This window comes from Osmerus mordax, chromosome 2 (genome assembly GCF_038355195.1).
Source record: "Osmerus mordax isolate fOsmMor3 chromosome 2, fOsmMor3.pri, whole genome shotgun sequence".
Lineage (NCBI taxonomy): Eukaryota > Metazoa > Chordata > Actinopteri > Osmeriformes > Osmeridae > Osmerus > Osmerus mordax.
In genome coordinates this window covers 11,205,895-11,225,746 of record NC_090051.1, presented here as the reverse complement: position 1 = coordinate 11,225,746, position 19,852 = coordinate 11,205,895, and the positions used below count along the sequence as shown (strand labels likewise).

At 43.6% G+C, this 19,852-nt stretch overlaps 1 protein-coding gene across 2 annotated transcripts in view; it reads left to right on the top strand.

Annotated features, from left to right (window-relative positions):
* The window catches only part of dars1 (aspartyl-tRNA synthetase 1), a 53,727-nt gene that overhangs the window by 22,941 nt on the left and 10,934 nt on the right, over nt 1-19,852 (top strand). The window contains exons 7-18 of one of the 2 annotated variants that reach the window (XM_067252349.1): nt 2,406-2,508; nt 2,879-2,959; nt 6,120-6,179; nt 9,484-9,595; nt 11,313-11,447; nt 12,205-12,352; nt 12,563-12,709; nt 12,864-12,906; nt 13,044-13,124; nt 13,296-13,407; nt 13,627-13,698; nt 19,226-19,770. In XM_067252349.1, coding sequence (XP_067108450.1) covers nt 2,406-2,508; nt 2,879-2,959; nt 6,120-6,179; nt 9,484-9,595; nt 11,313-11,447; nt 12,205-12,352; nt 12,563-12,709; nt 12,864-12,906; nt 13,044-13,124; nt 13,296-13,407; nt 13,627-13,698; nt 19,226-19,317 — 1,186 coding nt within the window. In that variant the 3' untranslated portion in view covers nt 19,318-19,770. Of the gene's footprint in view, nt 1-2,405; nt 2,509-2,878; nt 2,960-6,119; nt 6,180-9,483; nt 9,596-11,312; nt 11,448-12,204; nt 12,353-12,562; nt 12,710-12,863; nt 12,907-13,043; nt 13,125-13,295; nt 13,408-13,626; nt 13,699-19,225; nt 19,771-19,852 lie in introns of those variants that run through there. The other variant, XM_067252339.1, reaches the window with a different exon arrangement.

The window sequence follows — 19,852 nt, the reverse complement described above, 5'->3', positions numbered from 1 at the left end:
TTTTGACTCAGCTCCTTCTTCACCACGACGGACCGATGCAGAGCCCGCATCACTGCGGACGCCGCACCGATCCGCCTGTCGATCTCGATATATGTATATATATATTTTTTTTTTATATTTTTTAATCTATCAAATGTTACATGGCAGAAATGGTACACTTATGAATAACTGATTTGCGTGAACTGAATCGATTATTGGCCAAATACACTACTTATAAATTGACTGTCTGATATATTTTTTTATTGTTTGGCAAATCATATCTTGATGCTTTGATTACAATAGCATGAAATCCTGTTGGGTTCTTAGCTGGAACTCAACTAGTACAGCCTGGGGATGAGTACAGACGGGATGAGTACAGCCATTAACACTGGAGAAGTATTGATTCAAGAGAAGCACAGACGTGATTGGCCAGTGTAACAGGAAGTTGACCAGTGTAACAGGAAGGTGACCCAAAGCAGAGGTCTGACTGCTCGTCTGAGGATGGTCCAAGGTCAGTGTCATCCATTTTGACCTCTGTGACCAGACCCTCTGACCTCTGAAGAGCAGTTTGACCTCAATGTGTTTCCTCCCAGGGTTGCATCAGGTCTGTGTTCTAGAGATGAGGGCTGTTGGTTCATCTGCCTAATTATACACGGTGTTGTACTGAAGATATTCCTGAACCCTCCCAGCAAAGACAGAACCGCACCTAAACCATAAGGTTTAATCCGTAGTTTTAAGGAATGATCTCCTTTGTCAGAAGATGTGGATAATCACTTACAAGATATAAGATACACTTTTAAACTCACATCAGACTTGTTGTATGATCAAGAAAGTTGCCAATTTCTCCGCCCAACAACACATTGACTCACCACTCTTTCACAATGCCCGGTGGTTTGAAATGGCAGTTGGTTGTATTGCATTTATTACACTCAGCAACGGATACATTTTACCTGAGGATAGTGTTGTCATCTAAACAGTTTTCAGATAGGTGTGTCATCATGTTGAGGCTTCACCACACATATTAACTTCCATCATGCTTGAAACATCCCGCTTTTAGTAAAACCCATATGAAAGCCCTTTAACTCCAATGACCAGCAAGCCTTTCTTAATCATCGGGAGGGCTACGCTTGTGTTCTTGTGTTTACCATGTGTGAAAGTCCTGACACCCCTAGCTGGTCTTCACTTCCTCTCGTGAGGCTGGACCCAGGCCAGTGGCAGCATTGTTGTGGAAAACTGCATGTTGGCTGGTATTTCTCTCCAGCGTGTGGGAGTCTGCCCTCAGTGATGGCTGTTCGCTTTCCAGTCCTAGTCTCATCCTTCAACATATGCTCCACAACATGGTGAAAGTTTTTCCACGCTGGTCTCTTGAGTGGCTTTGTTAGCATGGTTTTTAGGAGTTAATTAGCTAGCTGTGTGCATTGTGGCGGTGATGCCCCCCTTTTGGTCCCTGGATCCCAGAGCTGAAGAGGTTATTAATGGGAGGATTTATTTGTGTTGCTGATCTCACCATTGCCAGCAGCCTTCCCAGCAGCTGTCTGGGGACTGAGACTTCAGCCCCCCCCTCTCTCTCATTACAGCTTCTTAATGAGAGAAGGTGAAGGATTACAGCAGGTGGGCTCCATCTGCCCACGGCGAGGCTTGGTGACAGTTGATTTTGTTGTTTTTAGGCCTGGGGATGGTATGACAGTAGAGTAGCCTCAGCCTGACTGTGCCAACCCTCCAGGAATAGATCTTTCCTTTATTTTTAATTTTTTACAATTACAGTGTTTGAAGTGAGGCGTTTTGGTTACATGTACAGTACTGTGTTACCCTATTTTGGAGACTCAGTGTTCCAGCCAACATTTAAACATGAGGGACTCTAGAGACTGTTTAGTTATGTTTAGTTCTGCAACAGTTGGTTCCTCCTAAAACACTGCAGTGAGGTAATATGATTTGTTGTTTTCTTTCAATGTTGTTGTAATCAGCTGATTGAATCAGAATAAAAGAGGAATCATGTTTTGGTCAGGCAGAGGAGATGGCAATAATGCAGGTTTCACAGAATCTTCAGGTCTTATGACAAATGAAGCCAGCATTTCAGTGTCAGGTTTGGTATTTTGCTGAGGTTTGAAAGACTCTTGTCTATGTGGTTGGCAACTATGCCAGTTACTTCCCCTGCTGTAAGTATGCTTTTTGTAAACATCAATCGGGTTTTTAATGGAAACTTCTACAGTTCTCAGTTGCATCTCCCACGCCCATGTCAGGTGTGTGTGGTTTTGAATGTTACACAAATCTCCTTTCCTCTCTTCGGTTTCCTCTTCTTATCCCCTCTCTTTTTCTCCTCTACTCTCCTTATTTGTCTTCTGCTTCCTCTTTCCTGCCCTTTCTCTCCTCTTCCCTCTTTCCTCCTCTCCTGACTTCATGTCTTCCCTCATCCTCTCCATCCCCAGCATCAGTAAGGAGAGCATTGTAGACGTGGAGGCCCTGGTGAAGAAGGTGGATCAGAAGATTGAGAGCTGCTCTCAACAGGATGTGGAGCTCTTTGTTGAGAGGGTAGGCCTCAGGTTACGATCATAGCTCTACATTAGAGGGGTAGGCCTTATGTTCCAGATCTAGATGGCCTTTTACAATCGGTTTTATTACAATACAACAATATTATCCCCCTTATGAAAGTTAGACTGTTGTCAGCAAAGTACTGTCTGTGTTTGGATATTTGGTACTTTCCGTACAGCTAACAGTTGAACTGTGGAAAGTACGGTAGGTTTGTTAATCTAACAGCTTGTTTGATCTCTCACACTTTTCCTTTCTTTCTCTGTTCTCTCCTCTGCTCCTTTCTGTTTCATCACTCATTTCTTCTCATTTCTTCCTCTGTCTGTCTGTGCCTCTCCCTCCTTCACACACACCTGTCCTTGCTCTCTGTCAGATTTTCGTGATCAGCCAGGCGGAGCCCCGTCTACCCCTGCAGCTGGATGATGCTGTCAGGCCTGACGGAGATGGGGATGAGGTGAGAACGAGTACTTGCGGTGGATGAGTGCATATGATGGCCCCCCCATGGCCTGTCTGACACCTGATAATTTCTTCCTTCATTCATCATAATTCTGTCTAATTTGTGTCCATGTGGGTCCAGAGAGAGACTGCTAGGCAGTGTGTGTCCAGGTCATCCCTCTCCAGTTGGCTCCAGAGACAGTTGAAAACTGTGTTTGTACTGATAGGTTATCTCTTGAACTAGCCAGCCCAGGAGGTCTCTGTCCGGCTTGCTGACTGGTTAGCACACAGTCGGACAGTTCCAGCAGGATGTCTGTCTGTCTCTCTCTGGGCTGCAGCTGTGTATGTGTGTGTGTGTGTCTGTCCATCCTCATGTGAGGCCCTGGTGCAGGATACGGAAGCTGTTCTCAGGCTATTAGATGGGGCTGTCCCCACTCAGTCGACTAGTTGTTTGATCAATATGCTCCTGCCGGTGTTACCGTTTTCCCTTTCGTTAATCTGCGTTTTGTTTTTGTTTTTTTGCATATGGCACAAGCACAATTGTAGCTGTTAGCCCAAACTGTACCATACTTTGTCTACAATTGGTGTTATTAATCCTTTAGGCAAAATGGCAAAGAAATCTGTGGTATGGAAGCATACCACAATGCCATGGTACAGGGAATGCACTCTGCCAACTAGGTTTATAATCCATAGTTCGACGTTGAATATGATGTAGCCTACCACTTGAAAAGTTGGCCATCAGATCATTATTTTACAGTGTGTAGCATATAGGCTAGCCAGGCCTAGGATTTTTATGTTTTGGGAACGAAAGTTTTAGGCTATGTCTGCGCTGTACTACTGTAGGTCTAACCATCTACATTTTATTTTGAAGAACAGCCTAGTTTTCGATTTGAGAGACCCGCACGCTTTCAACAATTATGTCGGCTTTGGATGTGCTAAATTGTTACACTCTTGTTACTAGTCAAATAGTTAGTTCTGTATATAGGTTACATGTGTATAATCAAAGACATGAAGCAAGATGGCAGGTTTATTCCCTAAATTGAAGTTTACAATTTGAATAATCTAGGTTAAAGATATCACAGCCAAATCGAATGAAATGATCTTGTCCAACAACAAAATCTTTCAGTCTTTCTCTGTTGCACCGTTTCACTAGGCTGGCTCTGCCCTCCTACGTACTTGCGCTCAATTTTCATTTTGCTTCTGTACTAGGTCCGGCCTAGCCTGGTCCTAAACAGTCCCCCACCCCTCGGCTTGAGGCAACGTCCCCGGTGGATGTAGGTGGTATTGCATTTCCGATTTGCTACCCGACTCGTCCGGTCGTTTTTATACTATTAACTCCAGTCAACATATCTAAAACTATCTCCCTCGATAATTTATGTTCGATTCTCGAACCTGGCTCATACTACTAGCTTTTTCATAGCAAAAATCAGGAAAAATTATTCTAAGATTGAAACCAATCCGAAATGGGTAAACTAGCACCCCATTTATTTTCTTACGTCAAGAAAAGTTGCCTGGAAAAGTGCTCGCGGATACGAACAGGGGACAAGCACAAAATAGGCCGTAAGGTGAACCCTGTTATCATTTCATCCTGCTCCACAGTCTGGCATCTACACAATCTTTAGCTCATAAAAAAGAACGAGTCGTGCTTAGCTACCAAAAAAAAGTTTGTCGCTAAAATTCCAGTCGATTGTCGATGCGTCTATGTTTTATGCAGAACTAGTTTCTTCAGAGCGTAATAGGATTTTGATGGCACGGTTTGACACGTGATCGTTCTACACCAATAAGGTAGCTGCTTTTTGTCAACATGGATATGGACTGTGCAACACAGTCCTAGCAAAAAACAGGAACATCTGCCTGTCTCACATGCACTTTTGCAGCTGCAGTGTATCACATGCAAAACCCTGTCAGGGGCCGAATTTCTGGTCATCCAGGTGACGTGCAAGGTCCCATCCTCTATTTGCCAACCATATACATCCATGTTGACAAAAAGCAGCTACCTTATTGGTGTAGAACGATCACGTGTCGAACCGTCATCATTATAATAGTAACATAGGTAGCCTATAGGCTTAATTAAGCTTGCTTTGTTGAGCTAGAACAACGACAGAGCCAGATATTCAAGTTTACAGTTTCTTTAATCCGACACAATACTTAAGCAGTCAAACTAAAAACACGAAGCAAAAAGAACAACGTATAGGCCCAGCACGTATAATACTACAGTACTAATAGTATTGATTTTCGTAAAGTTCACATGTATCTGCTTCTTGATCGGACTTGTAGGCCTACCACATTCTATTCTGACACAAGCTTGCGACTGGTTGTCGCAAAATATGACGTGTGCAGCTAGTTGCAAGCATGCACGAGTTTCGGAGCTAGGAACAAGCTTCTGCGCAAGACCGGACGAGTTGGTCTGGAAAGATGGCGCGGTCCATTTCGCGCTCTCGCTTGCCTCACTGCGCCACTGAGCACTTTTCATAGGAATGAATGGGGACGCCATCTTGGAAGAAAAATCTAGCTGTGTCTATTAATATATAAGTCTATGGTCTGTTCCCCACTCGTCTTCTACGTAAATTTGCATGCTGCTCTTTCAGGCAGTGATCCGCGTGCTCTGATGATTTGCATGTTAAACTAACAATATTTTTATTATGTGGTACATTGGTTATATGTATTATCTCTTACAATCAGGCATTTTTTATGATATCGGCATTCATAACATCAGGACTGGTGACACGAGGCTTATTATTAGCCTAAAAGTAAATTTGATAGGGGCTGAATATCTGGAATGTCCAGCAGCTACATTGAGTCAGATCGGGAAAATGTTTGTACATTTCCCATGTTTGTCTAGTTGTCAATCTCCCTTCTTACGTATGTATTTCTTTCAGATTATCTTTTAAAACAGTGAGGTAAAACATCACACAAAATGGTTTGATGAAAAACATTATGACATTTATAGAAAAATTTAGATTAGTCGATGTTCAGAAGTGTTTAGTCGAGTCTTGGTCGACCAAAGAAAATCTTAGTCAGGGACAGCCCTACTATCAGAGCCCATCACAGTCCTGTGTTGTCACATTGAATATATGTGGAAGATCATGGTTTACAGGTCTCTCAGCCATTAACCCTTCACATCCACACAGGTGAATACGCTGGTTAATGTTTCAGTTGTGTTTATTCTCTTTCCTCAGGATGGGAGAGCGACGGTCAACCAGGACACCAAGCTGGACAACAGAGTCATTGACCTCAGAGTAGGTTCCTACATCCCCCGTTATTAAAATACTGCCATTGTGTAATGTTGTGTATAGGTTGGTTCAGTTTGATTGACTATGCTGTATAGACTGACAGGTTCTAAACCCTGCTGGGCAGGTTCCAGCCCCTGTTTGATAGCTAGAATGAGTTCAAAACCATGTTTGATATCAAGAGCAGGTTCAAAACCCTGTTTTATATCTGGAGCAGGTTCTAAACCTTGATAGTTGAACGGGTTCAAAACCCCGATGTGGCAGGCAGATAGGGGGGACAGACAGGCAGGGGGTCAGATAACTATAAAGACCCTAAGACAAAACATGGTCCTTACAGAACCAAACTCCATCTCACTTTTATTTTCAATGTTTTCGTGCTTTCGGTCCCTCTGATGTTGGTTTTAGCTTGGCTCTGGTTAAGATACCGCCCAACTGGAGGAAACCAAGTCACTGTCTGTAGACTGGGATAGTATCGTTCTGGATTATAACCCCCTCCACACACGCTCACACGTAGCACACTCTCAATTTAACTAAGGTTAGTCAAACAAGGACAGCTGTCTCTCACATGCACACACACACTATCATATGCACAAATGAGTACTCACACACACAAACGAGGCCAGTGTGTTTTGAACCGGAACGTCTCTAGATATGCATCACACGTTGAGTGAAGCTCCTCCACTGTCCCTGCCATGGCAGTTTTCTTGGCACCCTGGGTGTTTTCTTCCCACGGTTCTCGTGTGTCGTCCAGACCGGACAGTTGGATACCAGCAGAGTGTGTCTGCCCAGCCTGCATGGAGCCAGAAGACATTCCCTGCTCCTGTTACCTTCACTTTCACATTAAGACTTTAAATGGAGTCTTGAGGAGATTTTAAAGAATATTTTGGCTCTGCCTGACCTTCTATTCGTCATCTTCAAATAGAAAGGCAACATTTTCATGCTGTCAATGAGTCCCCGTGATATTGTGTTTAATGAGCGTGGCTCTGGTTAAGCTACCATCCGACTGGAGGAAACCAAGTCATAGATTGGGATAGTATTGTTCTTTATCACAACCCCCTCAACACACACACAAACACATGCCAAACTCAAATTAACAAAAGTTTGTCAGTGAAGGTCCATTGTGTGATGGTAGACAGATACAGTTAGGTCCATAAGTATTTGGACATTGACAAAATGTTCATCATTTTGGCTCTGTATACCACCACAATGGATTTGAAATGAAACAATCAAGATGTGCTTTAAGTGCAGACTTTCAGCTTTAATTTATTTACATCCAAATCAGGTGAACGGTGTAGGAATTACAATACATTTTATATGTGCCCCCCCCCTTTTTAAGGGACCAAAAGTAATTGGACAATTGGCTGCTCAGCTGTTCCATGGCCAGGTGTATGTTATTCCCTCATAAAGGGAGTTCGTTATTTCATTGACAAGGAGCAGATAAAAGGTCTAGAGTTCATTTCAAGTATGGTATTTGTGTTTGGAATCTGTTGCTGTCAACTCTCAATATGAAGTCCAAAGAGCTGTCACCATCAGTGAAGCAAGCCATCGTTAGGCTGAAAAATCAAAACAAACCTATCAGAGAGATAGCAAAAACATTAGGTGTTTGGTACATTCTTAAAAAGAAAGAATGCACTGGTGAGCTCAGCAACACCAAAAGACCCGGAGGACCACGGAAAACAACTGTGGTGGATGACAGAAGAATTCTTTCCCTGGTGAAGAAAAACCCCTTCACAACAGTTGGCCAGATCAAGAACACTCTCCAGGAGGTAGGCGTATCTGTGTCAAAGTCAACAATTAAGAGAAGACTTCACCAGAGTAAATACAGAGGGTTCACCACAAGATGTAAACCATTGGTGAGTCTCAAAAACAGGAAGACCAGATTAGAGTTTGCCAAAAAACATCTAAAAGAGCCTGTACAGTTCTGGAACAATATCCTATGGACAGATGAGACCAAGATCAACTTGTACCAGAATGATGGGAAGAGAAGAGTATGGAGAAGGGAAGGAACTGCTCATGATCCAAAGCATACCACCTCATCAGTGAAGCATGGTGGAGGTAGTGTTATGGCGTGGGCATGTATGGCTGCCAATGGAACTGGTTCCCTTGTATTTATCGATGATGTGACTGCTGACAAAAGCAGTAGGATGAATTCTGAAGTGTTTCTGGCAATATTATCTGCTCAGATTCAGCCAAATGCTTCAGAACTCATAGGACGGCGCTTCACAGTGCAGATGGACAATGACCCGAAGCTTACTGCGAAAGCAACCCAATAGTTTTTTAAGGCAAAGAAGTGGAATGTTCTGCAATGGCCAAGTCAATCACCTGACCTAAATCCAATTGAGCATGCATTTCACTTGCTAAAGACAAAACTGAAGGGAAAATACCCCAAGAACAAGCAGGAACTGAAGACAGTTGCAGTAGAGGCCTGGCAGAGCATCACCAGGGACGAAACCCAGCGTCTGGTGATGTCTATGGGTTCCAGACTTCAGGCTGTCATTGACTGCAAAGGATTTGCAACCAAGTATTAAAAGTGACAATTAGATTTATGATTATGTTAGTTTGTCCAATTATTTTTGGTCCCTTAAAAAGGGGGGGGGGACATATAAAATGTGTTGTAATTCCTATACCGTTCACCTGATTTGGATGTAAATACCCTGAAATTAAAGCTGAAAGTCTGCACTTAAAGCACATCTTGATTGTTTCATTTCAAATCCATTGTGGTGGTATACAGAGCCAAAATGATGAAAATTGTGTCAATGTCCAAATACTTATGGACCTAACTGTATATCAGCCTTTATTCATAACAGGCTGATGGCTTCTTTTCTTGCTTTGTGGGATTTGGTTTGTGAGTATTGGTGATGGACTTTTCTGTATGTATAAAAATGTGTGTGTGTGTGTAGAAGGATTTGGGCTGGTCCCCTCACACACGTGTTGAAGCCAGCCAACTGTCCTGTAAAAGAGGAGCTGTCTGGTCTCTGCTCCATCTCTAGGCATCAGTCACACTAGTTCAAGGCTAAGGAGTTTATGTACCGTGGCATTAAAGTGAGATTGCATCCTACCCACACATTTGCCAACCAATGAGAGTTGCATTTATCTCCCGTGGGCTGAAATCCTTTATCAGCAGTTTGGTTGTCTATTTCTGCTAATGCTTGTGTAGCACCAGTGATCTTGTGATGATAGATCAAACCCTTGGCTTTCCTTGTGCACACCATGCATGGTTGTGTGTGTGTGTGTGTGTGTGCTTTTGTGTGTCTTAATGTGTTTGTGCATGAATACTCTTTAATGTGTGTGTGTGTGTGTTGTCCCTCCACAGACCACAACCAGCCAGGCTGTGTTCCGCCTGCAGTCAGGAGTGTGCAAGCTCTTCAGAGATACTCTGACCACCAAGGGCTTTGTGGAGATCCAGACCCCCAAAATCATATCAGGTACTCGCCGTCCCTCTCAAATGCTCTAATCACTGAGCTATACCCAAAGTCGAACTGTGCTCTTCTAGTCCTTGACTATATGTGATATTTGGAAGTCGCTTTGGATAAAATGATCTGCTAAGTGAGTCCATGTAAATGAGATGCAGTGTAGAAGCACCATCATTTGGTGTTGTTATAGTGCTACTACCACACTGGGTGACAAGTAGGTTGATCCACCGTGGTGAATCAGCTCCTAAGTAGCTGTTGTGCAAAACTGCAAAGTTTTGCACAACAGCAAAAAACAACACAAAAACACAACACAAAAAACTGACTGAAAGTGTGACGGTTCTAACTTGCTGGGTGTGTCTGCCACCCTAATCACCAAATGAATCTCTCCAGACAGTGAGGCATTGACATGAAGCTAAGCCTGTAATAGTTAACTGTTGTACTTTTGCAGAGATAAACACATATTTTCTCTGGGTTATTAGATGAGGAAGAGTCCTGAAGGTCAAGCAAGGTTCTGTCTGTAACTGTGAAGGACGGATTCTACACTCACATATTCGTGCAACATGCATACTGTAGCTCTACACACGCATACATATTACATACATAGTTCTACACAAAGACATGCTAAATGCATAGTTCTATACACAGACATGCTACAATCAGAACTAGTTCATTAGAATTCTGCAGTTTCCCCAAGGGGATGGATAAAGAACGTTTTCTTCTATCGTCTATCTAGAAACCACTCAACCACTATTAGTATACCTCTACAAGTATGTGGTTGTCTGAGCTGCCAGACGGATCCCAGCCTCACCCCCCAGCTACCCCCAGCATCTCCCCCAGCCTTTTCATAAGCCCAACGACTCAAGCCTCTCCTCCAGCACCCTCCAATGTCGGTGGTTGCAGGAGTGTCTGTCTCACTTCCTCTTTGCAGCCAGGAGCCAATGACAAGGTGGCCCAGCATGTTGTCAGTTTGAAAATGCCGCCTTTTGAACCACGTTGCGCTGTTGCATCCGGAGCTGTGAGTCAACATGGTTCTCACTTCTGAGAACCACGTTTCACCCTACCTACGCCCAGCTCATGTGTTCTGTACATGTGGTCCTCTGTGCCCGTCCTCACGTAACCCCTTAACTTATCAGAGGATCCACCCAGACCTCAGTCAGAGGTGTCAGTGTGAGACATTTGAAGAGAACAACATGTTCACATGTACACACTACCACCCAGCCACAGCTAAACCAAGGATGGAGGAAGAGGAATAGAGGCATACTTTCAGCAGCTGGAAGTATGCCTCTCTCCCAGTATGGAGTTTGTCTCAGCCAAAGATGCAGGGAACACTTTAATTTGTTGTAAACTTTGTGAGAGCAGAAAAATGCTTTCAACCATAAAAATCACTGTGCTGACAGGAAAGCCTGTGCAACCAGTGATGCATGCACTCTGCCTAAACCAGTAACGTAAGTATTTACTTTAGATACCAAGTAATAAGTAAATAAATATGAATATTATATAGTAAAAAGTAACTTATCAGTCACTTGCCAAATACTGGTGGTGTTTGTGTGTGTGTGTGGTATTAAAGTGCAAGTGTGTGTGTGAAATTATTTGTAAATTTGTTGTGTGTCTTGTGCTCCTGAGACGGTGCCAAAACAGGTGTGTGTGAGTGAGATTATGTGTGTGTGTTTATACGTGTCTTCTTCTCCTGAGACGGTGGCATTAACAGGTGTGTGTGTGTCCCTTCCAGCGGCCAGTGAGGGCGGGGCCAACGTGTTTACTGTGTCCTACTTCAAGACCAGCGCCTACCTGGCCCAGTCCCCCCAGCTCTACAAGCAGATGTGCATCTGTGCTGACTTTGACAAGGTCTTCTGTGTGGGCCCAGGTATGATGCCGCTGGAGGACTCACCCCCCCCCCCCCCCCCCCCCCCCCATCCATTCAGTGAGTGCTGAGGTGAGGTGTCAAAGACCAGGGCAGGACCTTGGAAACCTACTGTGTTTTGTTCAAGCCACGCCCTGAGCCTGCTGATGTCCCTGACCAGCACAGAGAACTGTGTTGGTTAGCAGCCCAGGCGTCTGGGGTCAACTGCTTCAGATCGTGGAGGGAAATACTCAGAACTTTCTCACCTTTGTGACATTGACATTTTTAGTTTTCAAATGTATTTGCATTCCTACATTTGTTTTAGTGTTTTTGTTTTGCTTTTAGGAGAGGGTGGTTAGTGTTGTTGGATTGTAGGCTGTGGCACGTGAGGAGCAATTTGCTTCTGTATCATCTGGCTAACGCACACAGCTGCAGCACCTTGCTGGTTTTAGCGAAACAAAGTTTCTTTGAGATTGCACCAAATTGAAGCTTTAAACTGCTAAAACTGCAGAAATTATCATTGCCCCCCCCCTACTAAAAATGAGGTAGAACTGGGCCTGGTTGACAGACCCAGATGTCAACACTGAATGTTTTAACATGACAGTTGCAGATATTGACCAAAATGTGGGCTATGGTTGAAGTTACATAATTTCTTACTGATCAAGCAGCTCCACATCGCCACTGTGTGGTCTGATCCAGTTATAGAAAGAAAATGTCTACCAAAAGTAACTAACATTTTCCAGTTGTTCTTTTGAATTTAATGGTGGTTGTTGTTTCCCAGTGTTCAGAGCAGAAGACTCTAATACACACCGTCACCTGACGGAGTTTGTGGGTCTGGATATTGAGATGGCCTTCAACTACCACTACCATGAGGTGATTGAGTCCATAACCAACACCATGGTTCAGATCTTCAAAGGCTTGAGAGACAAGTAAGATTACTTTTGTGACAGGGGCATTGTTTTGTATCGTATGGACGAGTCTGTAGGTGGAAAAATGCTGGGTATTATGTCTCTCAAAGTGTTCCGTGCTTCCCCAGCAACATCTACTGGGGAGTGAGCTACTTGCAGCCCGACCAATACCTTTTGTGTGTGTGTGTGTGTCTGTATACGTGTGTGTGCGCATCTATGCGTGTGTGTCAGCTTCCAGACGGAGATCCAGACGGTGAACAGGCAGTACCCCAGCGAGCCCTTCAGGTTCCTGGAGCCCACTCTGAAGCTGGAGTACAGGGAGGGGCTAGCCATGCTGAGGGAGGCTGGTGTGGAGATGGGTGACGAAGAGGACCTCAGGTCAGACGGCACTAACCTCCTCATAACAAGCCCACCATATACAACCTCTAGAGGAGCAGAACCATTCTTCAGGTGCTAGTGAAGCACCTGAACCTGTTAACTGTGATGTGGTCTCTGACTGACTTCTGTCCTCTGTTTGTCTATTGCTCCACAGCACCCCCAATGAAAAGTTGTTGGGCCGTCTGGTTAAGGAGAAGGTAGACCTTCCACACGTCCTTCCTCCTTTCTATGTGTTTGACAGCCCTGTGTGTGTCTCAGTCAGTCGGGACCAGGGCTGCGGATGGGAGCATCAGGGATACAGAGATATGACTGTCCTCTCTCTCTCCTCTGTTAGTATGACACTGACTTCTATGTCCTGGACAAGTACCCCCTGGCTGTGAGGCCCTTCTACACCATGCCTGACCCCAGTGACAGTGTAAGTCAACACGCACACTGATTCACTCACTCACACCTACTCACTCACGCATTCACTCACTCACACACACACATTCACTGACTCAAACTCTTTCACTCACGCAAACTTACTCTTTCAGACATACCCACTAGTGTTTGACTGCAGTGACATGACCGTTTTTTCGTCCTCCAGAAATACTCCAATTCTTACGACATGTTCATGAGAGGAGAAGAGATCCTATCTGGCGCTCAAAGAATCCACGACGCTTCTCTGCTCACTGAGAGAGCTACGCACCACAGCATTGGTAACCACATACCAGCACACACACACACCCCCCCTCTCTCTCTCACCCACTCACTCCATCACCGACATGCAGACAACCCCACCCATACATACAAACCAAATCCCACAAATCACAACTTCCTCCCACTCACACACGCACTAACCTGCTGTGGAGAGACTGTGATACTTTTTTTTTTTTATTACTTCTCATTAATTGTTTTTTTTTCATTGTATCTTGCAGATCTGGAGAAGATTAAGGCGTACATTGACTCGTTCCGCTACGGCGCTCCCCCACACGCAGGAGGTGGCATTGGTAGGAAACCACACCCATTCCTCTGATGTGGTCTCAGCATAATGACATCATTAGTACTGAAGCAGATTTGGTCTTAGCATTATGACATCACAGGGCTCCAGACTAACTTGTTGCCTTGGTTGCACTGGTGCGCCTAACTTTTTTATTTAGGTGCACCAGCACAAAATTTAGGTGCACCCAAATTTTTCCTTGCGTCGCCACAATTTCAAGGTCACCTTTTTATCACGCTCCATATACAGTTAGGTCCATAAATATTTGGACATTGACACAATTTTCATCATTTTGGCTCTGTATACCACCACAATGGATTTGAAATGAATCAATCAAGATGTGCTTTAAGTGCAGACTTTCAGCTTTAATTTCAGGGTATTTACATCCAAATCAGGTGAACGGTGTAGGAATTACAACACATTTTATATGTGCCCCCCCCTTTTAAGGGACCAAAAATAATTGGACAAACTAACATAATCATAAATCTAATTGTCACTTTTAATACTTGGTTGCAAATCCTTTGCAGTCAATGACAGCCTGAAGTCTGGAACCCATAGACATCACCAGACGCTGGGTTTCGTCCCTGGTGATGCTCTGCCAGGCCTCTACTGCAACTGTCTTCAGTTCCTGCTTGTTCTTGGGGCATTTTACATTTACATTTAGTCATTTAGCAGACGCTCTTATCCAGAGCGACTTACAGTAAGTACAGGGACATTCCCCTGAGACAAGTAGGGTGAAGTGCCTTGCCCAAGGACACAACGTCAGTTGGCATGACCGGGAATCGAACTGGCAACCTTCGGATTACTAGTCCGACTCCCTCACCGCTCAGCCATCTGAGCGGTTTTCCCTTCAGGTTTGTCTTTAGCAAGTGAAATGCATGCTCAATTGGATTTAGGTCAGGTGATTGACTTGGCCATTGCAGAACATTCCACTTCTTTGCCTTAAAAAACTCTTTGGTTGCTTTCGCAGTATGCTTCGGGTCATTGTCCATCTGCACTGTGAAGCGCCGTCCTATGAGTTCTGAAGCATTTGGCTGAATCTGAGCAGATAATATTGCCCGAAACACTTCAGAATTCATCCTATTGCTTTTGTCAGCAGTCACATCATCGATAAATACAAGGGAACCAGTTCCATTGGCAGCCATACATGCCCATGCCATAACACTACCTCCACCATGCTTCACTGATGAGGTGGTATGCTTTGGATCATGAGCAGTTCCTTCCCTTCTCCGTACTCTTATCTTCCCATCATTCTGGTACAAGTTGATCTTGGTCTCATCTGTCCATAGGATGTTGTTCCAGAACTGTACAGGCTCTTTTAGATGTTTTTTGGCAAACTCTAATCTGGTCTTCCTGTTTTTGAGACTCACCAATGGTTTACATCTTGTGGTGAACCCTCTGTATTTACTCTGGTGAAGTCTTCTCTTAATTGTTGACTTTGACACAGATACGCCTACCTCCTGGAGAGTGTTCTTGATCTGGCCAACTGTTGTGAAGGGGTTTTTCTTCACCAGGGAAAGAATTCTTCTGTCATCCACCACAGTTGTTTTCCGTGGTCTTCCGGGTCTTTTGGTGTTGCTGAGCTCACCAGTGCGTTCTTTCTTTTAAAGAATGTACCAAACAGTTGATTTGGCCACACCTAATGTTTTTGCTATCTCTCTGATAGGTTTGTTTTGATTTTACAGCCTAACGATGGCTTGCTTCACTGATGGTGACAGCTCTTCGGACTTCATATTGAGAGTTGACAGCAACAGATTCCAAACACAAATACCATACTTGAAATGAACTCTAGACCTTTTATCTGCTCCTTGTCAATGAAATAACGAACTCCCATGAGGGAATAACATACACCTGGCCATGGAACAGCTGAGCAGCCAATTGTCCAATTACATTTGGTCCCTTAAAAAGGGGAGGGCCACATATCAAATGTGTTGTAATTCCTACACCGTTCACCTGATTTGGATGTAAATACCCTGAAATTAAAGATGAAAGTCTGCACTTAAAGCACATCTTGATTGTTTAATTTCAAATGCATTGTGGTGGTATACAGAGCCAAAATGATGAAAATTGTGTCAATGTCCAAATATTTATGGACCTAACTGTACATTCATATATATTATGTAAATGATCTTAAACAAGAATAAGGTGTAGGTAAATATAGGCCTATTTTTTTTTAAGCACAATCATACTGTAGCCTATATATATATATATAAATATTTTAAGTGCTTCACTGAGCTACCAAACTAAAACATTTTAAGCAAAATAAAACATTTCTAAATAGAAAGTGCTACTGTTTAAAAGTGCTTCCCTGAACTGAGACCTAACATTTCATGGCTCAAAGTCTTATAGCAGGTCCCACCTTGCTGTCGCATGTCCTTCAGATGGCCAACACCTGTAATTTGGCCTTCTTGCCCTATGGCCTTGGCTAAATCATCTTGCCACACTCTCCCTAGCATCAAAAGATTATAGAAGTAATAAACAGTATAAACAGCAACAACAGTGTTTCATTTTATTTGGAACCAGTTAATCTTCACAAACACTGAAAAGTTGTTTTGCAGTATGTTAAAGATGTGGAATTGATCAACTTTATACAAAAAGCAATACGTTTTTTCAGTTCATTTTGTTCTGTGAGAGAAATCCAGTGGGCTTGAACAAGTGCATCGAAATCTGTCTGAATGTCTGAGGTGGATATGCGAAGGACAGCTGACAGGTAATGATCAGGGTCTGCAGTTCAACTAGCAAACCATCAGCCCGCGCCCACTGAATCAGTCAAGTTCTTATTATGTCCGCGTTAGTTTTTTTTCTTCACAGCTTTCACTTTGACCTCAGTAAACAGATACTTAGAAGTCCATGTCTTGTTAACCCTTGTGTTATCTTCGGGTCATTCTGACCCATCAGTCATTGTGACCCACCGTCGTATTGCGACAAATTTACCTCATACAAAAACAAAGTGAAGCATTTTCTTTTAACTGTCGGGCTGTCTCAGACCCCCCACATTGGAATGGTTAAAAGAAAATTATTTTTATTTGTTTTTGTATTGGGTAAAATTGGGTAAACACAACGATGGTTCGTTATGAACCTTTGGGTCATGTGACCCGAAGGCAGCACGAGGGTTAAAAGTTAATCAGTGGCAAAGTTTTTCATTTTCGAGGGCTAACCAACAGCTAACTCTCCTGTCGGTGAGGTTGCGCAAGCGCACATATGTAAATCGCCTGATCACTGTAGTCTTTCAGGACTACATATTTACTACCGCTCAACACATTTATTTATTTTAAATTTTTGATTTACCTCACGCGGGCCGGATTGAGACAGCCTGTGGCCGGTTATGGCCCGCGGGCCATACAATGCCCAGGTCTGCTAAACTGACTCTCTGGTGCTCAGGTCGTAATTTCAATCACACAGCACCGAGCTACAGGAATATCTGGACCACAGCCAATCAGAGGCAAAGACCTGCCCCATCTCTGTCTCTGATTGGTTTAGACCACGATATGATCCAACCATGAGTGTCAGTTCCGTTTTAGGATATCAAACGCTTCGTTTGTGGAGAGACAGCGGATGCGAGGAGGTTAGGTGCACCGGTGCGACCTAGGAAAAAATGTAGTCGCACCCGTACACATTTTGGTCGCACTCTAGAGCCCTGCATCACAGTACTGAAAAGTGCATGTCTGCAAAAGCGAGAAACTTTCAAACGGACGTTGTACTTTCTAGGTGTGTTCGACTTCATGCAGTACCGGCAGTGCTGATAGGTGGCTGACTTGAAGCAGTGCATGCCGGTTAGAATTTTTGTCTGACTTGAGACGGCGCTGTGACATATGTCATCAAAGTACCACAAGAGTGATTCGAGAGCAGCTGGCTGGGTCAGCCAGTGCATCTTCTCCAGAGCAACTGCACAAGCTTTGATGACAACACAATTATTTCACGATTGGCCAGACTCACACGTCAACCTTGACGTGCAGGACTCAACATTATTTTTTTTTGGCACTGGCCCCACCGGGCTAGTGGGTTTGAAACTTACTGGGCCCAAGACAATTTTTACTGGCCCCCCCTCTAAAAGTTGTAATTTATCATTGTTACAACAAAACCAAAGACTTATAAGTTGTGTTATTCTGTTAACATGTTTAACCATTTATTAAACACATCATGGATATAAAAAGAACAAAAAATGAAATAACGTTTCTAGTGATAAAAAATAAAAAGGTAATAGTCAGCAAAACAACTGACTTTTAACCTCAAACATGACGTGCTCTCTTCCCTGCTGACAGCCATCTCTGCACAACTCTGTCAGGCTGAAACTGAAACCTCTGGTCCCTCAATGCTAATATATAAAAGCTTCCATAGCATTTCATCAGTATGATACTAAGTACCCAAGTCGACACCATTCTTCGGCTGCAGTTCAATAGCCTGGGGGAACGGCTGGCCCGTCTTAATTACGTGATATGCCGTTGTTATAAGTCGTGCAATAACATGATGGGCATCTCAGTTAAATTCCTGACCAGCATGGTCAACGGCCTGGAAGATGTATTGTCAACCATCCGCTTAGCTGTCACGCAAACCAGGTGCTGTCTGCTAGCATGGCTGGTCAGGGATTGTTTTCGAAAATTGTCGGTGCCTGTGCCAAAAGATCCACTTTTGTCTGCTTTAGACGGGAACATACGACAGACGACACAGTGCATCTTCGTTCCATAAAAAAAATTGCTTCCGTTTGAGCTCGTGTGTCTACTTTGCTGCCATCTTCACTTTATTGTCTGGCGCCAGTTGTTAAAAAAAATTATAGAGATTAGAGAATTAAAATTTGACAACCACTCGTCACTCACTACTCAACTCTTGATTTGCCAACTGTGCGCCCCACGAGCTGAAGTTATTTATGCATTTAGCAAAACATATGAAGGATGTTAACTTTTACAATGCGAATTTTTTTTCCAATCAATAATTTGCAGTGGCCCGATCGGGCCAGTGAGTTGCTAGTAACTGTCGTTACTTTTTTACTGGCCCCGGGCCATCGTTATTGTCGAGCCCTGCACGACGTGTGTTATGTGTTTATTCTGACCCCTTCAGATTTGCTAATGCTCAAATCCGGACCAAACAGTTGATCGTCACTGAGGAATTTGAATTGTATTTATTTATAGGGGCAGTGCACATTAATGAACATGACTGTAAATCTGTCCAAAATAGCTATTTTTCATCTGTAAACCCTTGACAGATGACAAGTCACCCTAAAAAACAATGCATCTTATATTGATTGATACAAAACACAAATCAATTCATTTAAAAAAGTACAAGCACTTGATCAATTGATTCCAAGGAGATTAAATCATTTAAATACATTATATAGGACATTTAATCTTAAATGACTGACGTAAATGCAGCACACCACAGGAAGCAGAAAACGTCTGACTTGACAGCTCCGTTTTCAACTCCTCCGCCGATTGCAAGCAGCAACTCTCGTCGATCGGTCCATCCAGCCGCAGCCAATGTCGAACACACCCTTTGTCTTGCCATGGCGCAGCGCTAACCTATGTGATGTGTGCTGCCCCCAGGTTTGGAAAGAGTGTGCATGCTGTACCTTGGGCTGCACAACGTACGTCAGACTTCCATGTTCCCCCGTGACCCCAAGCGCCTGACCCCCTGAGAGGTCACTCCGGAAGCTCTGCTGGACAAGGGAATTATTGGAGCCAGGAACGGAGTTCAGGAACTGCTGCCAACTTAACTGTGATGTGCCACTATGATTTACCAGAATAGATGAGAGAATCAGTCCACTGTAGCAACATGGGATAGTTTCGGGATCCGGAAAATAACACAGGAAGTAACGGCTATGTAGGGGAGAGGAAAATGGTTAGGGGAAATATTTCCTCTAAGGCTCACCTGTAGATTAACAAATCCAAATAAATAACAATGAATCAACCCGTCTATTAAATTCACTTTTATGTTGTATCACTTTTCGACTTGGATAAACAACTTCAGTACAGGTAACACTACAGCAATGATGGTGGTCTCAAGAAATGTTTCTCAGTTGCTTCCAAAAAATCTAAATGTTGATTCAAGGATTCAAGTGTTCAAGTGAATAAAAGGCTCTTTGAAACAACAGCAGTTTTTTCATTGTTTTTATCAAGTGGAGCTATTGTATATGGCTTGCCGTGTCATTGTACCAATCCATGAGACATAAT